At 42.8% G+C, this 25567-nt stretch overlaps 1 protein-coding gene across 2 annotated transcripts in view; it reads left to right on the top strand.

Annotated features, from left to right (window-relative positions):
- Positions 1-10915: 10915 nt before the first annotated feature.
- LOC117361260 (gamma-aminobutyric acid receptor subunit gamma-4-like) overlaps positions 10916-25567 on the top strand; it is a 305830-nt gene continuing 291178 nt past the window's right edge. For both annotated transcript variants that reach the window (XM_033946355.1, XM_033946354.1), the window contains exon 1: positions 10916-11767. In XM_033946355.1, the coding sequence (XP_033802246.1) occupies positions 11664-11767 (104 nt within the window). In that variant the 5' untranslated portion in view covers positions 10916-11663. The remainder of the gene's footprint in view (positions 11768-25567) is intronic.

Genomic DNA, 25567 nt, shown 5'->3' with positions numbered 1-25567 from the left:
AGTAATCAGTAAAATCAATCAAAGTGGTCATAACCCATCTGAGTGGCATTCCAAAATCCTATGACTGTAAATGTTCTAAAACAGGAATGTGACCATGAGCACAGAGAAAGGGCAGATTCCCGTTTCCCTTTTAAAGCACTGCACAAATAACTTAGCAACTCTTCAAACCACCAGCAATGGAGACTGTATAAGATAAGTGAATGGCTGATCGGTCAGGATACTCTCATTTCTGGAAACTATAGGGCAAATTCTATAAGAAGCGCCCAAAAGTTAGGCACCTACTTAGGCACTATTCAGCGTGATTCAAGTAAAATTGGGTGCTGTTTAGTGAATCGCGCTCAGCAGCACCTATTTGGATACCTGTTTTGGAGGGTGTCAGGTCAAAAGCGCGCCGGGACAAAGGCGCGCCCAGACAATTGAGCGCAGCGCGCCGCTCTAAATTACTGTTTTTAGTGCTCCGACGGGGGGGCGTAGGAGGGAACCCCCCACTTTACTTAATAGACATTGCGCCACGTTGTGAGGGCGTTGTGGTGGGTGTGGGGGGTTGTAACCCCCCACATTTTACTGAAAACTTAACTTTTTCCCTGTTTTTAGGGAAAAAGTTCAGTTTACAGTAAAATGTGGAGGGTTACAACCCCCCATAACGCCGGCGCGATGTCTATTAAGTAAACTGGGGGGGGGTTCCCCAACAAAACCCCCCGTCGGAGCCCCTAAAAACTGTAATTTAGAGTGGCGCGGCAGCATGCGCTGCGCTCAATTGTCGGCGTGCGCTTTTGTCTTTCGCGCCATTGTCTATGAACCGTTTTGGAGGCGCCCAATAAATAGGCCAGCTCTAGGCACAACTAAAAGTTAGGCGCCCATGTGAGCGCTTAAGCACGCTCAAGAGCAGCGATTCTGTAAGAAGGCGCCTAACACATAGCCACGCCCATGCCTAACATGCATAGCGCCTATTTTTTTGAAGACCGCCTAAATTTTTAGAGGCGCTTTGTTACAGAATTCTACTTTCTTGATAGGCGCCTCTGTTTCAATCAGCCTAATTCAATCAGCCTAATTCAATCAAATTAAAAAGCCTAATTGAGCTTGTTATTTAATTTAGATAGGCGCTTATCTAGGTAGGCGCCTCTGAAATAGGTGCCTAACTTTAGGCGCTGGTTACAGAATTTTGGCCTATATGCCTGTCATTTTGGAAGTCTTTTTAAAATGGTTGCAAAGCTGCTACATGTACCCATGTAATGGCATGCACATATAAATACTGATTCTAAAGTACCTCTGTTTACATGTGCATATATTGCAGGATGCATATATTTTAAGAAGTATGTAGCACCATTTTAGGTAGTTCAGTTATGGGTGGAAGTGAAAATGTGCAGACAATGTGTTTATATTGTACAAGTAGGGTTGCATGTGTAGCTCCCAACTAAAATTGGAAAAATATTTAGGTGAGTTGAGACACATGGAGGCTAAGGTGCTATTAACATATTGAGGGAGGAGTTATTTTAGAAACTTAAGCATTTAAAAATAGACAAGAATGGCACCAGTGCTTAAACATGTATGTGCTGCCACTTACACGTGTAGGTTACAAAATAGCAGTCGCATGGCAGCATAGATGTGAATGTCTGCCATAGATGTGAATGCATCTCCCATTCCCCCCCCCACCTTGGTATTAGTCTCCATCAACAGGCAACCCCCATTCCATCAGCATGCTCCTCAAACCATCCCCCTCAATTGGCATGCCCCCCTCAGAACACTCCGATTGGCATGCAGCCTCCCTCCCTCCCATGAGTAGCATACCCCTGGGAACAAGCCTCAGGGCCTGCTCCTCAAACACTTCCCTTCCATGCTGTATACCTCCCCCACCAGCCCCTAGAACTTATCCAGAGATTATTCTGGTGGACTAAGGTGTGGGAATGGGAGCAGTGCCCTCCTGTTACCCCCATCTAGTACCAGCAGAGGAAATGGTGCTCATAAGCTCTAGTTGTAGTCCAGTGAGACTTGTCACCAGCCGGGCCCGTGAGGAAATGGCGGGGCACCGCCGACTGGTGGCAGCACAACCCTGGTGTGGCTCCCAAAGGGGGAGACCCTACACTGTGCTAAAGTTCTCTGGCTCACCAATGATAATAATAATAAGCCAAACAGTTCTCAGACTATTGCATTTAGTTTAATGCGTCAAAAGAACAAAAACAAAAAAAAACATTCCACTGGCTTTTCCTCCTCAAGCAAACAGTTTGTAATAGTCAGTTTGCAGTCCAGCGAACAAACTTAAGCTTTGTCCCCGGTAAGTAATCATAAGTTCAAGGCAATATCCTGGCAGCTTCACACAGCTTCAAACCAGAAAACAAAACAAAAAAACACTTTTACTTTTCTTCCTGGAGACCTGGGCTTTCTGTGAAACAGTCCTGCTCTTCACCAGGCTCCTGTATAATAAACCACAAAATAAAACTTCAGAGCAATGCAGTTTGTAAATTTTGCCTCTCTAGGCTGCAGCAACTCTCCAGTCTCGAGAGACTGGGAACAGAATTGCCGGGTCCACCTTTTACTATTGGCTTTTACAAGCACCCGCAAAAATCCCAACCCTAGGTCTTCTGGGAACCCTCCCCAATTCTGCAAGTCACTGGCTCTTAATGCAGCAAACACACAAAAAATACCCATACCAGTTTCCTTCTGGCTCAGCCCCAGCTGAAGTACAGCCACTTAATTAAGGCTCTACACAATCCAAGTCCAGTATCAACCCAGCCCCCACTGCTGTGCAATCAAAAAATAAAACCTTTCAAAACAGTTCCTTGGAAGCTACTTCCTTCAGTAAAGTGTCCCCCAACACACCAAAAAAAAAAAAAAGAAAAAGAGCAAAATAAGTTACTGGCAAGAAACTGCCACACTCACATCTATCGGTTCCAAGGATTTAGCTACAGGCATTGCAACCTCTGTTATGTCCATACATTCCTTTGAAGCCTCCAGCTCTGTAGTCTCCTGGGGTGCAGAGCCTTCCCATTCCATGGGCTCCTGGCTTGTGCCTTGCCTTTGCCTGGCCAGAAGAGCCCTATCTGCCAGGTCCTCCTGGGTTGCCTACTTCACAGACTTTGAGAGCTGTTTTGTTAAAGCCATTCCTTAGCTTACGTGGCTTGGGCACAGGTTTGAGTGCTCTCTGGCTCCCTCTCAGTTCACTAGGAATATTGCTGTTGGGGAACTGATTGAACTTCCTAAGGGAGCTTACTCTCCTAACAGGCTCTGGCTCTGGAATGGGTCCTGAGGCAGGGTCAGGTTCATTCTCCTCAGAATAGGCAGCTCTGTTCTCAACAGCCTCTGAGGTTCTACATTCTCCTGGTTTCTTGCCTCGGGGAACTGGTTTAGTACCTGACCTAACTCTGACAGGTCCATCCCTAGGGATGGAAATGTCACAGACTACTGCTATAGGTTAACCTTCAAGTTTCCAGATTACTAAATGGTTTGCTATACCGCTCAGGGCTGAAGCCATCAAAGAAGTTCACAAATACAATTATGCCCCAGAGTGGACAATTTATATGTTTATAAAGTAAAAGTGAGGTTAAGAAGCAGTTCAGAAGAAGTATGAGAGAAGGTTTGGAACTCTACTATATGATAGGAAAGTTGAGAGTTAGAGTAAGAGAAGATGCTTGTGTCAGCATTCCACCATCTGGGCTGCCACTGCTGTCCAAGAAGTATGGAAAAAATCGTGAGAGGGAATTAGTCTCGGTAGGCATCAAGAGATAGAAAAGTTTTGGGCAAATTATGAAAATCTGCAGATGTTTGAAGAGATTTGATTTCAAGAGGCAAGGAGTTCCGAAGTGTCAGTCCAACAGTGGGTAGAGTCAAGTTATATTTGACAAAGGGATGGTATATGGAGAATATTTGATTGTGACATTCTCAAGGTTCTGCTGGGTGAGGATGGAATTATCAGAAGAGATAAAGTGGGATCCTGGGATGAAGTGTTTTATGGATTAGGGAAAAGATATTGCAAGTTATCCAGTGAGAAATGGGGATCTAGAGTTCTTGCTTCCATATAAGGGTCCTATGTGGTGAATTGAGGTTGAAAGGTGGTAAACTTTGAGTGATGGGGGAGTGTGTGGTGCAGTGGTTAGAACTACAGCCTCAGCACCCTGATGTAAAAGGTTCAAATCCCACACTGCTCCTTGTGACTTGAGTAAGTCACTTAATCTCCCATTGCCCCAGGACTTGCCATAACGTGATAGACCAAAGATCCATAAAGCCCAGTATCCTCTTTCCAACTGTGGCCAATCTAGGTCACAAAAGGGTAAAACAGACTTTATGTAGCTTATTCTACAGTAGAAATAAGCAGTGGATTATCCCAAGTCGATCTTAATAATGGCTTATGGAGTTTTCTTTTAGGAAATTATCCAAACCTTTTTAAACTCTGCTATATTAACTGGTCTCTGAGAATCTTTTAGTCATATGGTCTTTACTTTTAAATAAAGCCTCAGTCCTGATGGCTATTCAGTGGAATTTTATAGAACCTTCTCAGTGTGATACCCAGGAGAAAGAAGAACACACATATCATGACATTGTTGTTATGCATCATAGGAAATTGATTCCTAACTTTTTTTTAAGGTATTCACTTATTTATTCAATTGGGGAGAGCTGATGGTATCTTCCCAGAAGTTGAAATTGTGGTTATATCTAAAGCTGGTACAATTTTAGACCTATTCCACTCATACATTGAGATCAAAATCTGTTATGAGATTTAATTATTTACCAAGAACAGTCTTAATTTATGTTTGCTTAGGCTTCTGTGGCTGGCATCATGATTGTTGCAGTTGTCCAGGCCTCACCGCATCTGGGTAGGTAGAACTGACATTTCAGCCGTCATGCTGTGGCTTTCTTCAGGGAATGAATTTTTGATAGATAGCCTTCTGATATAGCACTACCTTGGCATTTAGACAACACTTTTTAACAAGTGACCAAAAAGGAGTTCAGTTACCTTGTATCATCTTATTTGTTTTAAGGTTTACCTGGTTTGGATTTGAGGCAACTATGCTAACTTTTGGATTTTCTGATTTTTTTTTTCCAATAGAAAGCCTTCCTCGGGTTGAATGTGTAATCCAGTAGATGGCGCTGAGGTAACGTAACTGAAAGACAGGCTCTAGGCTTGTAATACAACTAATGCACTCCCAAGCTTGAGAAAACCATCTACTGGTTCACACATCCACCCCTGAGGAAGGCTTTCTATTGGAAGCTGAAACACGGACTGTGTTGGGTCCACTTGTTTTTTTGTTCTGCCTTGGGTAACAAACATAATTCCAGACTTTATTTAAAAGAAGGTTATAATTATACTTAAGTTTGTAAAGCTCCAAAAAAATCTGGACATTGTTATGTACTGTATAAAACTGCTCTACTGTCTTGATTTCATGCTCTGGGAAATGAATCAGACATTTGCTTCTTATGAGTGGAATAAGAAAGCTAATTATCATCCTCCTCCCCCTTTATTGCCTTAAAGAGATCTACACCAGATTTCCTCTTGTTTTCGCTTCCTCTCCCCAATTAAGTTTGTCTGTCTTGTAAGGTTTAGGTTTATTATGTGTTGTTTGTTCCCTATTTATATTTAAGATTTCAATATTTTTATTGAAATTTTTAAACAAGTGGAACATAACATAACATAAGAACATAAGCAGTGCCTCTGCTGGGTCAGACCAGGGATCTATCTTGCCCAACAGTCCACTCACGCAACGGCCCATCAGGTCCAGGATAGTGATCTCTATCTATACCCTTCTATCCCTTTTTTCTTCAGGAATTCATCCAATCCCTTCTTGAACCCTGATACCATACCCTGTCCTATCACACCCTCTGGAAGTGCATTCCAGGCAACCACCACTCTTTGGGTGAAGAAGAACTTCCTAGCATTGGTTCTGAATCTGTCCCCTCTTAATTTTTCCTATGCCCTCTCGTTCTTGTAGTTTTCGAACGTTTGAAGAATCTTTCCCTCTCCACTTTCTCTATGCCCTTCATGATCTTGTAAGTCTCTATCATGTCCCCTCTAAGTCTCCGCTTTTCCAGGGAAAAGAGCCCCAGTTTCTCTAATCTTTCAGCATATGAAAGGTTTTCCATACCTCTTATCAATCGCGTCGCTCTTTTCTGAACCCTCTTGAGTATCGCCATATCCTTCTTAAGGTACAACGTAGAGAATGACACGGTGACGGTTTACCCGCGGCCACCGCATTTAAGCCGCGGGTCACCGCCGAAAACGGGGAAGAAAACTAGCAGTCGCTGCGGTGACGGGGACAAGGCCATTCACCGACCGCGGAAACGGTGAACAGGTTTGTCCCCGCGGGCCAATGTACCCCCTTCTAGGAACCGCTATTTACCGCCCGACGCCCGATTCACCCCCCCAGCAGGACCCGCTCGCACCCCCACCCCGAACGACCGCTCGCACGCGCTCCCACCCGCACCCGCGATCGGAGCAAGAGGGAGCCCAAGCCCTCTTGCCCGGCCGACTCCCCGACGTCCAATACATCCCCCCCCCGGCAGGACCACTCGCACCCCCACCCCGAAGGACCGCCGACTTCCGACAATATCGGGCCAGAAGGGAGCCCAAACCCTCCTGGCCACGGCGACCCCCTAACCCCACCCCGCACTACATTACGGGCAGGAGGGATCCCAGGCCCTCCTGCCCTCGACGCAAACCCCCCTCCCCCCCAACGACCGCCCCCCCAAGAACCTCCGACCGCCCCCCCAGCCGACCCGCGACCCCCCTGGCGACCCCCACGACCCCCCCACCCCCCTTCCCCGTACCTTTGGTAGTTGGCCGGACAGACGGGAGCCAAACCCGCCTGTCCGGCAGGCAGCCAACGAAGGAATGAGGCCGGATTGGCCCATCCATCCTAAAGCTCCGCCTACTGGTGGGGCCTAAGGCGCGTGGGCCAATCAGAATAGGCCCTGGAGCCTTAGGTCCCACCTGGGGGCGCGGCCTGAGGCACATGGGCCCAACCCGACCGTGTGCCTTAGGCTGCGCCCCCAGGTGGGACCTAAGGCTCCAGGGCCTATTCTGATTGGCCCACGCGCCTTAGGCCCCACCAGTAGGCGGAGCTTTAGGATGGATGGGCCAATCCGGCCTCATTCCTTCGTTGGCTGCCTGCCGGACAGGCGGGTTTTGGCTCCCGTCTGTCCGGCCAACTACCAAAGGTACGGGGAAGGGGGGTGGGGGGGTCGTGGGGGTCGCCAGGGGGGTCGCGGGTCGGCTGGGGGGGGCGGTCGTTGGGGGGAGGGGGGTTTGCGTCGAGGGCAGGAGGGCTGCAGTGCAGAACATAAGCCTTTCATTAAGACAATCCTGGTTCGCTTTTCCAAGTTAAAACAATTAGAAAAATATTTCTGGAGTGCTGTAATAAATTAAAATTAATAGTGCTCAGAACCCCCAAGGTAACTTCAGGCATCATTTTGAAGCTGGGGGGGGCGGTCGTTGGGGGGAGGGGGGTTTGCGTCGAGGGCAGGAGGGCCTGGGATCCCTCCTGCCCGTAATGTAGTGCGGGGTGGGGTTAGGGGGTCGCCGTGGCCAGGAGGATTTGGGCTCCCTCCTGGCCCGATATTGTTGGGGAGTCGGCGGTCCTTCGGGGGGAGGGATGTATCGGACGTCGGGGGGGGGGGGCATCAGGCTTTCAGGATGGGGACAGACCTTCAAGGGGGGACAGTGCAGGGAAGTCAGGGAATTTATATTAATTAATTTTTTCTCTGCGTGTTTTGTTTTTGTATAGTTATTAACTAATATATTTAACTAAGTTTTAAAGTTTTAAAGAATGTTTCCTTTATACGTAAATAAAGAAAAGTGAATGGGATTGCAGTGGCGGTGACGGGGCGGTGAATGGGGTGGCAGTGGCGGTGACGGGGCGGTGAAGAGGATGGTGAGACGGGGACGGGGCGGTGACGGGGATGGTGAGACGGGGACGGGGCGGTGACGGGGATGGTGAGACGGGGACGGGGCGGTGACGGGGACCAATTTTTTTCACCGTGTCATTCTCTAGTACAACGACCAATATTGAACGCAGTACTCCAGATGTGGGTACACCATTGTCCAATACAACAGCAGGATGACCTCTTTCGATCATGTTGTAATGCCTTTTTTGATAATACCCATCTATTTTGCCTTTTTAGAGGCCGCTGTGCACTGTGCCGACGGCTTCATTGTGTTGTCCACTATTACCCCCAAGTCCTTTTCTTGGGTACTTTCACCCATTACCAGCCCTTCCATCGTATAGCTGTACTTCGGGTTTCTGTTTCCTACATGCAAGACTTTACATTTCTCTACATTAAACTTCATCTGTCATCTCATCGCCCACTCTTCTAGCTTGTTCAGGTCCTTTTGTAATTCCTCGCAGTCCGGTAGTTGCCGATGTTCAAGAACATAAATGGACAAATAAGGTTTTCAAATAGTAAGCATGTAATAAGAATTTTGTAAACACACACAGCAACTCCAATGGAGTTGGAAGAAAATCCTGGAGAGGGAGGAGAGAATAGTACCTTGCTCAGTCAATAAGTACAGATGGGGGACTGGTCACATTCTTCACTGAAATATTTGAGTATCCTTTTCCATCGTGACAAGAACGTTATGATGTCTCTTAACCTAACTGCCATTTCTTCTAAAGTTGAATCCCTATTACAACGCTGGTCTCCTCTATCTTTGTCATGGTGGGGACGAATTGAGGCAATTAAGATGACCATCACCCCAATTGTCAACAATTATTTATCCATGCTACCTAAATTAGCTCCACGTGATTTCTATAAATCTATTGAAAGTAAGCTTACTGAATATCTGTGGTGTAAAAAAATCCCAGAATTACTATTAAAATACTAAAATCCTCCAAAGAAAATGGCGGCATGGGATTCCCAGACTTTTTCCTCTATCCTCTATTATTTATATTTAAACAATTTTTATTGTACAATGCTTTGAATTCTAGGAGTAGCGTTCAAACCAAATTTTAATAAACTATGAAACTATTGGCAATTAGAATTTAGCTGCACATCTGGCTGCATGTTATTCTATAACACTCGGTGCTCAAATCCTATTTCACATAACCCATAAAGGGGTATAGTCATGGGAGGGACATGTGTGGGCTAGGCTCATTCTGAAAAATTGGGCACAGTGCTAGAAATTACCGGGAATGCACATCCAACTTGTTCATTAGGATTTATACCAGGTTTAAGAACATAAGAATATAGATGCTGGCACTGTCATCTCGATATAGGGACACTGGATCATCTATTGTTCTATTGTCCTTTGATACTCAGCTTTTTGAGATCTATATGGGACATATTACTCTGATTCTGAAGACTGTGGTTCCGCTGTCATATGAAGTGGTATTATGTGGGACGCTGTTATCTCCTACATCTCCAATAGACAGGCATAAAAACAGGTTATTAGGTATAATGACTGGGGTAGCCATCCAAATGATTATGAAAACCTGGAAGAATTGTGACCGCTTAAATTTCACTTTTCGGTGGAATTTGATGTGCTTGTGTTAGTGTCACGAGAAAATGATGTCCGAACAAAGAGGTAATATTAAGTGGTTTAATCTGACGTGGGGTCCATTGACCAATTTTATTGATTCTAATTGAATGGTTTTTCCCTTTACTTTTGGTTATACTTTTTCCAGGGAAGGGGGGTGGGTGGGAGGGAGAAGGATAATGTATAAGAGCTGGTTTATTTATGAGTTGTTAGTACTATTGTATGGGTATCTTGAATATATTGAAATTGGGGGGGAGGGGTGAAAATTATTCTTATGTATTTTACTGATGGATATAAGTGCTGTTTTTTCAGGCAACTTGTTATGCAATTTTTGTATGCACTGTTTTTAGAATGAAAATGAATAAAGATATATATATAAAAGAACATAAGAATATAAGAATAGCCTTACTGGGTCTGACCAGTGGTCAGTATAGCCCAGTAGCCTGTCTTCACAGTGGCCAATCCAGGTCACTAGTAATTGGCAAAAAACCAAATAGTAGTAACATTCCTTGCTACTGATCAAGGGCAAGCAGTGGCATCCCCCATGTCTGTCCTAATAATAAACTATGGACTTTTCTTCCGGGAAATTGTCCAATCCTTCCTTATAACCAGCTACGTTAACCATTCTTACCACAACTTCATCTGGCATAAGTCCTCACACCCAAAGCTGGGCTCCATGTACAGTACTATTTCATAAAGAAGACTCAGCCTGGAGGGTGCTTCATAAAATAGAGCTGAGTGTGGGTTTTTCCTAATGCTTAACTTTTAGCACTATTTACTGAATCTGTCCCTAAGCATGCGTTTTTGTCATCCTTACATTTGGTGCCACTTTATATTCTTGCCCAATTCACTTTGTTAGTTATGATGAAAAGTTATAATGTTGTTGCAACTTGATTTTGGTGCTCTTGTGATATCATAGCACCATGCATGCCATTTGGAATCTTGTTCTATTATTCCACATTCTTTACTGTCTTCCTTTCCAGAACTAAACCACACCACCCCTTTTTCAAAGGCACGGTAGTGGCTGACACGTGGCAAACGCATTGATGCCCTTTCAATCCCTATGGACGTTGGAGCGATTACTGTGGCCCACCCTGATAATCGCCTTTGTAAAAAGGGGGTTTATATTTTTAACTCTGAAAATAAGTTCTATCTGTCTTACGTATTTTAAGAAAACTACAGTATTTCTTTAAGCTTCAGTGGTTGCATTGCTGTCAACTCCAGCATAAATTTATTTCAAGGCTGATCACCTTGATCCTATGAAAGGACAACATCCTGTTACATTTTTATGCTTACCTGAAATATGAAACAGAGAGATTTGCACAGGGATCAATGAGAGGGAGGAATTTAGGACCCTGGGTTTTATCTCTTAGCATTGTTTTCTCTCTCTCTCTCTCCCTCTCGCCCTCTCTGTCTGTCTCTATCTCCCTCTCTCTCTAATTTGTCTCCTTTCTATCTAGGAGTAGATTAAGAAATGTCCAACTTTAATCCCTATTTCCAGAGGGATCCAAAAAGGGACATCAGAATAAAAAACAAGGAATCTGAAGAGGGGGAAAAGGAGTGGAAAAACATAGAAAGAAGAACTCGAAAGAGGAAAGACAAGAGGGGTGATTCAGTGTCCCAGACTACAGTATAAACCAGTGGAGCTTTTGGTGCTGCATTTCTGCACCTGTCTGTTTCATACAGAGAAAACTGGATTGTGTGTGGAAGAGGAACTGAATGGAATAAAGACTCTTAATAGCATGAATTCATCAGCAAAATAATAGCACAACGCAGCATTTACAGAAGCAGTGAATGGCTATTTTTTTTTTTTTTTTTAATTTGCAAGGAAAAGAAGGATATGAAGAAACATTTTTCCCTTTTGTACATGGATTTAATCTGGGTTCTCTGATCCCTTTTTAAGGGATGATATAAGTGTTCATTTTTTATCACCGTCTTGCTGATGTCAAAATATTCCAGCTCCAGCACTATATCTGGTTTGAGGTCACTCTTACACTGACAGACTGGTTAAGGACAATTAGGAGGTGAAGCTTCTGTAGTTGAGAAATCTAAACACATTGCGAGTGTGAGTGCTTGCACTGTAGGTTTGTGTCTGGATAGCTTTCTATTTATGTATATATAAAATAGGAGAGAGAGGGGGAAAGAGAGACGTACAACAGAAAAGCAGCAAAAAAAACCAAACAAACATCTGCTCTATCTGTATATGCGATGTGGCAACTCTGAGAGAGAAGATCTGGATTTTACATTCAAGATGTCTGGAAAAGTTCTGCTGTTCTATTTGACCATCTGTCCGACCCTCCGGATAAGGTGAGGAAACCTCCAATAGGGCCCTTTGTTAATGAATGTATCGACACAATTAGATAACCGAGAACAGCAGCAGCGGTGTGACTCTAAAAATTAATGTTTGTTTCTCTGAAATCATGCAGCGTGCAGCAGACAGTGAAAGTGGACACTTGCCGGCAGTATGTGTGCCTGTTGCATTTTAAGTGCCTCGATGGATATAGTACTGGAGTCGGGGATGAATAATGTGACTAGAGGGAAACCTTGGTACTCATAGAGACGAGGGAGTTGGGATAAAAGTTTTGGTTAACAAAAGCTCAGTTATTAGATCTAGAAATATAGGTATAAAAAAGGCAAAGAGAAGGCAAGCACGGTGCAGGTATAGCTGGTTATGAGAGATACTAGATAGCAAAAAGATAGGCAGATACTGTAGACAATCAGAGATATAGAAGTTCTTTACTATTAGCCACATTAAAATGGCCATTAAATCATTAGTTTTTAAAAAAACAACAACTGAGAACTGATTATTTCAACAAGAAATTCCTATTTTCATTTGTCTTTTTTTTTTTTTTTTTAAATGAAAATGTCAAGTGTTTCCCTCTCATAACAACCCAGTGATCCCAAGTTCAATTATCTGGCAAATACATCCCAGCAGTTAGAAGTCTTCATACACATTTTAAAGAATTTTTAAACTACGGTGCTATGAACATGCAGCGTCCTACTGTGTAGCATTTAAAATCATATATCTGTGCAGGGAAATGATTTCTAAGTTTTAGGTATTATGCTCTAGAGTGCATGCTACATTGCTATTATTTTGGAATTTGCTGCATTTCACCTCTTATGATTATTGCTAAGGGCCTGTGGCTTGCTTTAAACAGTATTCATTTCTCTCTCTCTCTCTTTCTCTCTTTCGTGTTTGTCTTTTCTTCTCTAGCCCTTATTTCTATGTAATCCATTTTATTTGGTTTGTTCTCATGCAAAGTTGTTATGATGACTAGAATTTAAACCAACAGCCTTTATTCAGGACAATGTCATTTTCATGGTTATAATTTTGGGGTCATTTGCAGTGTATAAAACCCACAAAGACATAGGGCTCCTTTTACTAAGCTGCGATAGCGGTTTTAGCGCACACTTAGCGCGCGCTGAAATGCCGCGCATGCTAGACCTTAACGCCGGCATTGAGGTGGCGTTAGTTCTAGCCATGTAGCGCGGGTTTAGCACGCGCTAAAATCCTGCGTGTGCTAAAAATGCTATCGCAGCTTAGTAAAAGGAGCCCATAATTTCACACATTCATAGGAAACCTATTCATGAGTTTTGGGATTCACTTGTACACACAGTAACCCTGTCTCAAAGTGACTTTTCAAGTTACATATAAACTGTGCTTATTTTTTGTGCACTTTTGGACACAAATGCTTTGTTGTGATGGTAGCATCAGTGTGTACCTAAACCATTTTATCTATGGGTCTTTTTACATAGAATCAGAATTGCACGTTAACTTCCTGCAATGTGTGTGTTTTCTAAGTAGTGTGACGGCAGACAGAAATATGATTATGGGGAATTATCTATCTTTCTCAGATATTTTTTCTCTGATGCTCCATATGTACTTATAAGACTTGTAAACTTCTAGTGTAGTTATTTGAACCAGCCTCAATTCTTTTAAGTATGTATGAATATATACTTACTGTATATACGAGTATTTGTGCTCCAGTTTTCATTCATATACACATATGTATAGATCAGAGCTTCCCAAACTGTGGGTTGGGATCCCAAACCTGTATCTGGGGTGATGACGTGGGTGGGCTTTCCAAAAGTTCATCATTGTTCTGCATCTTAAGTGGTCACACAATTTTATATGGCTGCATTCATGATGTCACAGTCACAAAAAGATTGACAAGCACTGGCATAGATGTAGATATTGATAGCCAGGTTCATTGAGATGTTCGGTTTGCAGTGTTTTTGACCCTCCTGATGAGGCTAATGGCTATATCACACAGAAAAAGCTTTCCTTCAACAGATCATTACCCTGAAAGCCAAGAGGGAAGGGGAGGATTTCTCTGATTGAAAGTGAATGGTGGAATAAGACATGCAAAGTACATCAATCCCTTTATCAATGTTTACATGACGTTGAGGGTCTGAATCTGTCTTGGCCCTGTGCATTGGTGCAGAGAATTGACTATATTCAGTGACTGGGAACTGAATTCTTGAAGTAATGCAGTAAACTTGGTCAATGGATCCTGTGTAACACATTTTTTGCATCAGGGTTCATGAATCCGATGCCATAAAAATAAGAATTTCATTCCAGCAAATGCTGGATCATAGCAAATGCTAATTAATTACTATAATGTTAAATGCATGTTGCATCAATTTATATATCATTTTGTGCCATAGACTATAGGTTTGCGGGGTTCCTATATGTGGATTTACCAGTACTGGTTACAGGGAAGCTGTTGTAGCTCTTTGATATCAATAGACATGCTTGGAGTTTACAGGTGATTGTCTGTGGCCCATGATCTATTTCAGTAACTTTCTAGTAAGTGCTAATATGAGGCATAGACATGTTTCTTTTGTTTTAGGTTCTGATGAGTAAGTGGAACAGACATTTCAGCCATCATGTTGTGGCTGAAGAATATCTGAAGAAAGACATACCATTATGGCTGAAACTTCAGTTCCACTTATGAAACGTGAAAAGACCTAGACGTCTGCAATAATAATATATTTAATTTATTTTAAATACTTATAACCACACAATCCAAATTGTTCATGGTGGCTTACATATAAAATATACAGAATAAATTATAAACCATCAAAGCAAGCAATAAAAAAAAATGACATTTATTTATTTTATGCCAGCTATGGAAGCCTAAGAAAGCATCTCAAAAGTCAGCAATGAGAAAATGTCCATTCTCAAAAAACACATCTAAAATATTTTTTCCCCAAAAAATTGTCTATCTGGATGTCCAGGCTATTGTTCGTCCAGACCGCCAGTATGTCCATCTTTATACCACATTTTCGACCAAAATTTTGTTGAAGTCTCAAACACCCAGAATAAGACAATTTAGACATAGGAGTGGCTAATCTTGTAATGTACTGTCCACCCAGACATGGCAACAGAGCAGTAGGGCACCTTACAGGGCACTGCTGTGAACTTCACAAAAAGGGTGTCACATAAACATCTCACCAGAATTCCCTTATATGTTATGGTGAGCCCCTCCCAATCCACTATACCCACCTATCTACAATCCCAATAGCTCTTATGGCTATAGGTGGCACCTATATGGCAGTAGAGTAGGGATTTCTTTTGGGGGGGGAGGGATTTGGGTGCACATTTCCACAATAAATGAAGTGGTTAGAATGGCTTATGGGCTTGGGTCTTCCTCTTTATGGTTCACTAGCCCACCCCCCAGCCTATTTAAGACACTTGTTCAGCTCTACTAGGTTTTCCTATATCAGGTGCTGATGTTCTGGAGACAGGTATATATGTTTCTATTCCAATCTTTGTGGGTGTGTGACGGGGTCAGCGAACACTGGGTGAGTATGTGGGTTTTTTATTTTGTCTTTTTATCTGATAACTTTGGATACTTTTCTGGTACTTATACCTGTTTTTACATCATCTAACTCACAATGTTTAAGTTCCATCCAGGATGTCTAGTATAACCTTTGATTATCCCTGCAGGATGACTAAGGGCTCCTTTTACTAAGCTGCACTAGCATTTTTAGCGTGCGCTGAAGATTAGCACATGCTACACGGAAAGTACTAACGCCAGCTCAATGGAGGCATTAGCGTGTAGCGTGTGCTAAAACCGCTAGCGCAGCTTAGTAAAAGGAGCCCTAAGTCTGGGTCAGCCCACATCCCACCCTAACCACTCCTGCAGACAAGCCCCTTTTAGCTCTGGGCGCACAGCGGGATTCAAAGGCCTGAAAAGTCCCTTGATACATCCAGAAAATTGGTTTATTGGCACTTGGATGAGCTCTCTTTTAGATCATCCAAGTGCCGACTTGGGCAGGTTTTTAGACGTGTTTAAGGGCTCCTTTTACAAAGGTGCACTAGAGGTTTTAGCACGCGCTGGCCGCTACCCCTCCTTTTAAACAGGTGGTAATTTTTCAGCTAGCGTGTGCTAATCTTGTGCTTGTGCTAAAAACGCAAGCGCACCTTTGTAAAAGGAGCCCTAAGTTTTGATTATGAGCCCCATTGTATATAGAATATGCAAGCATATTGCAGCTTTGCCCTACTTCACCCAAAATATACCCCAGGTAATGTCTGCCCATGGCCCTAATACTCTTTTAAGCCAAACAATTCTATAAAAGGCCCTTTCTACATGTGAGACATGCTTAATATGTAGAAAATAATAATAATAAAAATCCCAGTGTTATAAGGGGGTGCTGAAAAGTTCTCAGTCCAACCAACCAACTTCCTAAATTCTGAGTGTTATTTTGCCAAAGTAGCTGAAAAGAGTGTTATCTTATTTCATTAAGTACCAATTTTCAGAAACAAAATTATGTTTTGACATTGTTTCAGATCATTGATTGAACCATATCCACCACATTCTCTTTTTTTGTTGGGCTGCGAAAGTTTCAGAACCCCGTTGTATACAAAAATTCATCTTTAATAGTTCATGTTTTCTAATTGCTGAATAGCATAATCTCAGAAAGCTAGAGCAGGACCATTGGAAATTGGCCCCATTGTTCATAACAATTTTACTGACAAGTTTTTAGGTGCTGCTTGTGCTGTCCTAATTGTGGACTCCTAGCAACTCCTAACTTACATCTGTGCAAAAGTTAATTTTCTTTTAAATGGTTAAATGGTATGGTAATTGACCACACCATTATAAACCAATTAAAAAATATATATTTTAATTGATAACTGAACTTATGAATGGATATCAGCGTGGCATCTATCAACACTTAAGTTGAGGCACCCTCCAATATCTAATGACGCCTACCTGAAAAGGAGGCATAGGGCTCCTTTTATCAAGGTGCGCTATGGGGGTTAGCGCGTCGGACATTTCATCACGCGTTAACCCCGGCGGCAGCCTAAACTCCTAACGCCTCGTCAATGGAGACGTTAGGTACTAGCGCGGCAGATGGTTTAACGTGTGGTATTCCGCGTGTTAAACCGCTACTGCGCCTTTGTAAAAGGACCCCATAGTTAGGATAGGTGCGCTAGAGTTTTTAGCACGCGCTAACCCCATGCTACACAAAAAATACTAACGCAAGCTCTATGGAGGCGTTAGCGTGTAGCGCGTGGCAATATAGCGCATGCTAAAACCACTAGCGCACTTTAGTAAAAGGAGCCCTAGGCATTTTAAAATTAGGTATCAATAGGCATGCGAGATAGGCAATGGTAAATTAGGCTAGGAAAAACCCAACTTAATTTAGGACGTCTAGCGATGCCCAAGTCCACTTAGGTGCCACTAGGCATGATTCTATAAAGGACCTAAACATTAGGTGCAGTTAGGCGCCTTTATAAAATCAGGCCCTTACTGACTATAATTTTACTGAAAATTGGAAACAAAATTGGTAACCCTGCTGCTCATATCCATCTCATTATTTTTGCCTTATTTTATTCCTTCCTCTCTAAAAAGGAAAAAAAAGCTTTTCTGATAGCCCCCATCTGATCCTGTGTTCAAAGGCAATTATACGATCCAACTTCCAACTTCTATCACCATATATGAAAGTGTGGCCCATGCACTTACATGTAGAGGGGCATAATAATAATAAAAAAAAGTCTAAGTCCCCTTTTGGCCTAAGGCCCAAATGCTGAAAGTAGCAGCAGGGAAAATGTCCATTCTCAAAAAAAAACCATCCAAAATGATATTTTTTTTTTAGAATGGCCTACCTCTACGTTCAGCAGTTTAATTGCCCAGACCACCACTATGTCTAAACTTAGAACAATTTATCAACCAAAAAATTGCCCAAGTCCCAAACGCCTAAAATAAGACCTTTTAGGCGAAGGAGGGGACAGTCCTTTGCCTAAAAGCTGGATTCTGTAACATGTGTCTGTCAAAAACAACACCGGTTACAGAATCCCCCCCTCCCCGGCAACGATCGTGGCAGGAGAGATGGCTCTTCTCCCCTGCTATGAACACGATCACCCTCCACCGAACTACTGCGACCCATGGCAGGAGAGATGCCCAATCTCATCTACCCTTCCGCGATGAGCCATCTCTCCTGCCATGATCATTGCAGTGGGGGGTGGGCAGGTTGGCAGGGTAAAGGCCTAAGCTGGTTTTAGATACATCTAAAACCAGCTTTGATTATCAGTAATTGGACGATCTGGCTTCTTGATCATCCAAGTACTATTTAGGCCACTTTTTGAAAGTTTTTAAAAAAATATTTTTATTATGAGTCCCCATCATCCCAGGACTGTTTTTTTATTATCTGTACTACTTCCTGACTGTTACCCTTTCTGATTTGTTCACTCATACCAAGAGGAGATTGAAATTACACTCACACAATGACACAAATACTCCAGTCAATAAAGAATCTCTCATTACAATACACATTCAATGCAAGTGGAGAAAAAAACCTCAAGTTTTAAAGAGCAAAACCCCGTTGAACCCAACCTAGTGCATAAAATAGGATGACTCACCTTCAATCATAGGCAGAAAAAATCCACTTGCCACCTGACTCGCTCACAACCACCTGGCGACAGAGCCACCATTCAGCACGATGTTACATATAAATACTTGATGGAGCATCAAAATAAAATAAATAAATGTCTCAAGAGATACCCCTTCAAGAGAGGCAATAGATCCAAGAGAGGCATAAGTCAGTAAACATTCCAGTAATGAGGTTCTTGTCATCCCAATAATTAAATCCTGAAAGCGTTGGGCAAAGCAAGCAAAATAAATTCAGCTCTAAGCACCGCCAGACATACAAACTGCCGTACTCAACTTCAAACAGGCACTCCTTCTGGCATAGGCTGCTGCATACAACTCCCGATGGGGCTCACATTTCACGGATCCACCTGCTGCATCAAGGGAGAGAACCCAAAAGCCTTCTATAAGTCTTTCACTGGCTGCATCAAATAAAGCCATTGCATCGACAGAGCAGCCCATTCAAATATAATTCTGCTTGATGTCATCAATGTGTTGATGTCCCGATCTCAACTACAGGCTGCTCAAAAGTCCAACCATCTCTCTTCTTGCCAAAATATTGGAAAAAATGTTTTGCCACTTTGATGACAGCTAGCTATGGAATGGAATTATTTCATTAGAATATCCCACAGATTAGAATTATGGATTAAATATTAATTAATACAAAATCAAAAGAGAGGAAAAAACACAACACAATACAAACAAAAAGGAGAAAATAAACACACATGCTTGCTAAATAACGAATATAATAAATAAAATAATAAAGACATCTAGACCTATATAGTGGCACTACCACTGTCATACATCTTAACCACCCACACCACAACAACTGTTACATCAACCCCCTTTCAAACCCATCATAGAAATGCTTTCCATTCAATGGCCACAATCAGGCATAAGGTACCACAGTGTTCAAGCTGAAGATCCATCTCTGTTCATGTTGACAACCTTTTTTTTTTTAACCCTGCAAACCAACTACTTCTACTACATTCTCTGGAAATGAATTCCAGAGCTCACTATATGTTGAGTGAAGAAATATTTTCTCCAATTTGTTTTAAATGTACCACTTAGTAGCTTCATTGAGCTTGTCCTTGTAGTTTTGGAAAGAGTAACCAATCAATTCACGTCAGCCCATCCACTCCATTCAGGATTTATAGACAGGGACAAAGTTGTTAGCCCGGACTAGTTTCAGGGGCTGTTTTTTAAGGGTCTTTACTGGCACAAGGCCGGCATTGGAATCGGGCTTGTGACAATACGTACTTATGCAAATTATGAAATTTATTGTTGGAAAACATAGTAAAAGTTGTTAATTTATTTGAGGCCCAGGTGCCTAACGCCCCTCCCTTCTGCATTTCACAATGAACCGGGAAGGCCTGCCATTCAGAGGAAGGCAGGCCTGCCGGCCGGCTGGAGAAAAAAACTGTCTGTCTAGCCGTCGCACAAGGTGGGGGTGAGGGTGGGGTGGAGGGGGGTGCAATCCAGCATGGTTTTGGGGGGAAGGGGGTTCGGGAGGTGTTTTGTCCAGCAGGAGGTATTGAGCACCCTCCTGCCGATAATCACATTGGTGTTTGAGGGTGGGAGGTGGGGGGTTGTATCCTGCAAGAGAGATTGGGCATCTCTCCTGCTGCAATCATTGTGTGTATGTGTGTGGGGGGGGGGGGGGGGGGAGGGGCAATTCCAGGATTCTGTAACCGGCGTTGTTTATGACAGACACTGGTTATAGAATCCTGCTTTTAGGCAAAGGACTGGCCCCTCCTTCGTCTAAAAGGTATTGTTTTGGGCGTTTGGGACTTGGGCGACTGTGTGGTCGGGAATGTGTTGTAAGGATAGACATAGTGGCAGTCTGGGCGATTAAATTGCTGAACGTAGAGGTAGGCCATTCTAAAAAAAACAAACCTTCATTTTGGACTTTTTTTTGAGAATGGACATTTCCCTGCTGCCTACTTTCTGCACCTAGGGACTTAGGCCAAAAGGGGACTTAGACATTTCTTTTGATTATGCCCCTCCACGATTGAACAAAGTGGTCATGGTGGCCTAGTTTCTCATCTGTTGCAGTTTTGCATTAATATAACAGACAGACTGATTCCACCAGATATGTTTGTTCAGCTAAACAAAATCATTCCAATTTTTTTATGATCCATTCCATTGCTATATTGATTAAGAAATGTAATAATCATTGGTATTCTTTATGGATCATGTCCTTATTTTGAAGTGATATGAATAATATCTGAGAATAGGTAGAGGAAGATGATACAGAAAGAACAGTTTGGTTTTTTTTGGATTAGGCTTTAGACCAGGACATTTGTATATTTCCACAATAAACAAATGTCAGGGATCCATTTTGTTTACCTCTATCTGGCTTGATCAGCATATATTGTAATGAGTCATGGTTACTCTATGTACTTTGGTGAGCATCCAGAAAATATGGTGGATCAAAATGCAGAGGGACTCTGTTTTGCTAGACAATCTGGAGTATCTATAATAATAAAACCCTAAGCACGCATGCACATTCCCACTTGCGTGTTCCATGATCAGTAAGTTCCTGGCAGGTAGGAGAGTGAATGCGCGCCTAGGGTTCTGTTTTCCTCTAAGCCAGTTTGTCGTCATCACACCCGAACCCCGGTTGACCCTCCCACCCGACCCTCCCACTGCGAGACGACCACAAACCTCCCGCCTCCAGCAGCGTCCGCAGCACTACAAACATGCTGCCTCGCAGCCCTCCACCGCCCTGATTTCCTCTGCTGTGTCCCTGATGACATCATCAGACATGCGGCAGAGGAAATCAGCGCAGCAGAAGGCCGCGAAGCATTCCCAGAGTGCTGCGGACGCTGCCGGAGCCAGGAGGCCCATCAGTCAACTCGCAATGGCAGGGTCAGTGGGGTTGGCTGCACAGCGGCTGTAGTGGTAGGGGGAATGGAAACATGCTTCTCAAGGATTATACTGCATATGGGGATAGGAGGGAGGCAGGCTGGCTTTGGAGGGTGGGGTGGGATAGTCTGGAAGGCAGTGAGGGGGACATAGGAAGGAGGCACTGGGGGGCACTAAGGACATAGGAAGGGGCACTGAGGGCACTAAGGACATAGGAGGCACTGAGGGCACTAAGGACATAGGAAGGGGCACTAAGGACATAGGAGGCACTGAGGGCACTAAGGACATAGGAAGGAGGCACTAAGGACATAGGAGGCACTGAGGGCACTAAGGACATTGGAAGGAGGCACTGAGGGCACTAAGGACATAGGATGGGACACTAAGAACATAGGAAGGCAGAACTGGGGGCACTAAGGACAAAGGAAGGGGCACTAAGGACATAGGAAGGGGCACTGAGGGCACTAAGTACATAGGAGGCAATGAGGGCACTAGGGACATAGGATGGGACACTATGGACATAGGAAGGGGGCCACGGAGAGACAGGCAGGCATGGCACAACAAAGAAATACAGGCAGGCAGGGGGCCAGAGAGAGACACAGACAGAAAGAATGACAGACAGACAGCGTCTAAGAAGAGAAAGAGAGAAAGAAATAAAAACCAGACAGACAGACATCTACTCTATCACTCGTTAATGTAACGGGACAGTCAGGTACACTAGTCAGGTAATAATTTTCCAATGACAACACCATTGCAAAGGGGATAGTTGTAGACCTAATTCCTTTTTCCAGATTTTATAACATAAGAATAGCCTTATGGTGTCAGACCAATGGTTCATCTAGCTCAGTAGCCTGTCCAGGTTACCAGTACCTGGCAAAACCCCCCAAAGTAGCAACATTTCATTACTTATTTTTTATAGTTGGCATGAAAATTCACCTGTTTTTGAGGAAAAATTTCCCTATTTGCACTGAGCAATCAGCTTAGTGGTGCAGATGAAGGAGGAGCTGTGGAGTCAACTGACCATCTTGTTCACAGGCAAGCCACGCCCCCCCTCCACCCCCCCACACAAATGTCTAAGGAAGTATGACCCTTGGTTAATATGAATTGACAGAAGAAAATAATATCATATGTATCCACCAGGTCTGTAAAGTCTCTATGCTAGAATTGAATATGTGTTTCAATGGGAGCCACTTATATTTTGAAAGGTGCATGCCATATTTGTTTCATAATTGGGCAAAGGTCTTCAGTTGCCTGTCTTGAAAGATATCGCCAATTGTTCACATGTCTTTTTGCTTTCAAGTTTCTTAATATTATTTTATAATTGTTAACCTGAAACAGAAGTTGAGTCGGAAAGAAAAATAAGTTGTCATAGAGACTGTCCATGGTATTATCTAAGTACATCAAAGACTCTTTAGCAGATATGAGCATTAGTTTTTACTGTAGACCTTGTGGTATTTGTGTTGCTACCATATATTGGAGATTCATGTGATCTATTCTATGGCCAGGAGCATATTGTTCCTTGCATAAATCAACTGCTAGACGCAAATAAATTCATTGAGACACCTGGGACATTTATAATTATGATACTTATCTTTTTATTATTTGCAGGTGATAGGTCAGGTAAGGTAGATAATCACAGCAATATGATGCAGCTGTTGGCAATCAAAGAACAATCAGCGAGCAATCAGAGAGTACAAAAACAGTGGGGACCCCAACTCTATACAGCTTTAGGAGAATTGCTGGAGTGGCAGAGGATTATTAACATAGGCTCTGAAATCCCCAAGATCCCATCTGCACATAATCTGGATGTAGGTGTGTCTGTATGCAAGAATCCCAAACACAAAATGCACCAAACTATGAAAACATGAGCAATATACTTTCTGCATTCAAGGGGTGCTGATTGCTGTAGCCAATCAGGAAACACAAAAACATATGTCATGAAATCGGCCCCAGTCTTTTTTAAGGCCAAAATGCTGACTTGGATCAACTCTCTACTAACCTCTGGGAAGTTCCCAGTTGAACAAGGGCACATTATGATTTTGCCAATTAAGAAAAATACTAAAGAGCCATCTAACAATGCATCCAACTTTAGACCAATCGCCAATATCCCCCTGGTCACCAAAATAGCAGAAGGGATAGTAAACACCAAACTCACCACATACTTAGAAAAACACAATATCTTACATGACAATCAATCCGGTTTCTGGTCAGGCCACAGTACTGAAACAATTATAGCCTCTCTGCTTGATTACCTTCATCAACTATTCAGCCAAGGCTCAAGCGCTCTTATATTGCAACTCGATCTGAGTAGCGCATTTGACTTGGTTGACCACGCCACTCTACTAGACTGCCTAACATCTATTGGAATCTCAGGTCATGTTCTCAACTGGTTCCACGAATTCCTGACAACAAGAACCTACAAGGTGTTCAAGGACGACACTATCTCTTACAGCTGGGTCAACCCCTGTGGGGTCCCACAAGGCTCCCCCTTGTCCCCCACCCTATTTAACATCTACCTTGCCTCCCTAGGAAACTTCCTGCAGAGTTTGAAACTCAAATTCTTCATCTATGCAGATGACATCACCATAATCATTCCGCTCTCCTACCTTACCTCAGAGCTACTCAACTCGCTATCTCTCACCCTAAATCAGATCGAACTTTGGATGACAGCGTTTAGGCTAAAGCTAAACCCAGAAAAAACTAAATTCTTCTTAGCATCCCCAAACGACAAAATCAAGGAAACTGCGATACATATCAATGGCCTAGACTACTGTATCGAGCAATCCTTAAAAATTCTAGGAGTCACCTTAGACAAACATCTCTCACTAGAGAAACATATTGACCTAGTGTTTAAAAAATGCATCTCGATACTCTGGAAACTCCGCACCATTAAAAAATACTTTAACGAAACCTCCTTTAGTCTGCTGGTCCAAGCTTCTATTCTTAGCGTCCTGGACTACTGTAACATCATTTATCTAGGCGCCTTCAAGAAAGTCACCAAGAAGCTGAGATTGGTCCAAAACACCGCCATCTGCCTTATCTTCGGCCTGAAGAAATAGGAACACATATCCCCCTTCTACCACAAGTTGCACTGGCTGCCATTCGAATCCAGGGTCCTATTTAAGTTCTCTTGCATCTGCTACAAAACCGTATTGGGTATGTCACCTGACTATCTTTACCCCCCACTTCAACCTGAACTATAATAATAAGAGCTCCCGCAGAATAACTATGTTCGCTTTCCCCTCACTGAAAGCATGTCATCTTAAAAGATTCCTTGAACGAACCTTCTCTTATCAAGCGGCCAAACTAAACTCATGGCTCGCCCAAATTATACTTGACGCCTCTTCATACCTCCACTTTAGAAAACAGCTCAAAACTCTACTTTTCAATGGACCAAATCCTTAATGCTCCCCTCTTCCGCCTTAACGCTCCCCCTCTCCTCATTAGAAAACAGATTGAACTCTCTTCTCTGCATCAGACCAAATACTTCTCTCCCCCTCCCCTCAACACGGCCCACCTTTCCTTACTTTTTCCCCCTCATCCCCCCCTCCCAATGATCCCTGCCCCCTCCTCTCATACAATATGCTTTGCTCCCCCTTCTCACAAATTCAATTGTACTCTTTTACAGTAAATACCGTATATGCTCTGTATTAGTCCTTCCTTACTTAAATTGTCAATGTAAACTAGTTTGACCCTTCGATTGACTTGTTATGTTCTTCTTTTTCAACTGCGCTGTATGTAACTCATCTATTTGTTGTGAACCACCTAGAACTCCCTGGGTATGGCGGTATACAAAATAAATTATTATTATTATATGTATCACAAGTTGGGTACACAAGTTGTTTTTTTTTCCTAGGGGAGGAAAGAAAGGTGTCATTTGTTTAACAGCAACTGATCTATCCATTACTGATAAGTAAAATATGCAAGGGAAAGTGTATTTTTCTCACACAGTCTGGGAAATATCTCTCAGGGGTAAAAATAAGCAAACCAAAGGGGGGAAAAAAAAAAATATATATATATATATATATTTTTTTTTTTTTAAGTTAAACCATGCTACCCTTTTCAACCTAGGCTCCAAGCCTAACTTTCATTAAAATAACCATAATTTTCTGGCTTGCACTATTTCAGCTCTTGAAATTTAGGCTGGTGGGCATATTTCTAAATAATTCTATAATGTTACTTTTCTAATCTGAGAATATATTTGCTCTACACAGCACTTTGGTTACATTGAATAGCTTTTTCATTATATCATTATAAACATTTATTTTATTGCAATGTGTATTTCTGTATGAGCGTTATTCAAATGATTTTATTTTGCCATATGTGGCATCAATGGTGTTATGTGAAGAGATAAAGGTACATAATC

The sequence above is a fragment of the Geotrypetes seraphini genome, chromosome 5 (assembly GCF_902459505.1).
Source record: "Geotrypetes seraphini chromosome 5, aGeoSer1.1, whole genome shotgun sequence".
Taxonomy (NCBI): Eukaryota; Metazoa; Chordata; class Amphibia; order Gymnophiona; family Dermophiidae; genus Geotrypetes; species Geotrypetes seraphini.
This window is presented reverse-complemented; position numbering and strand designations above follow the sequence as displayed.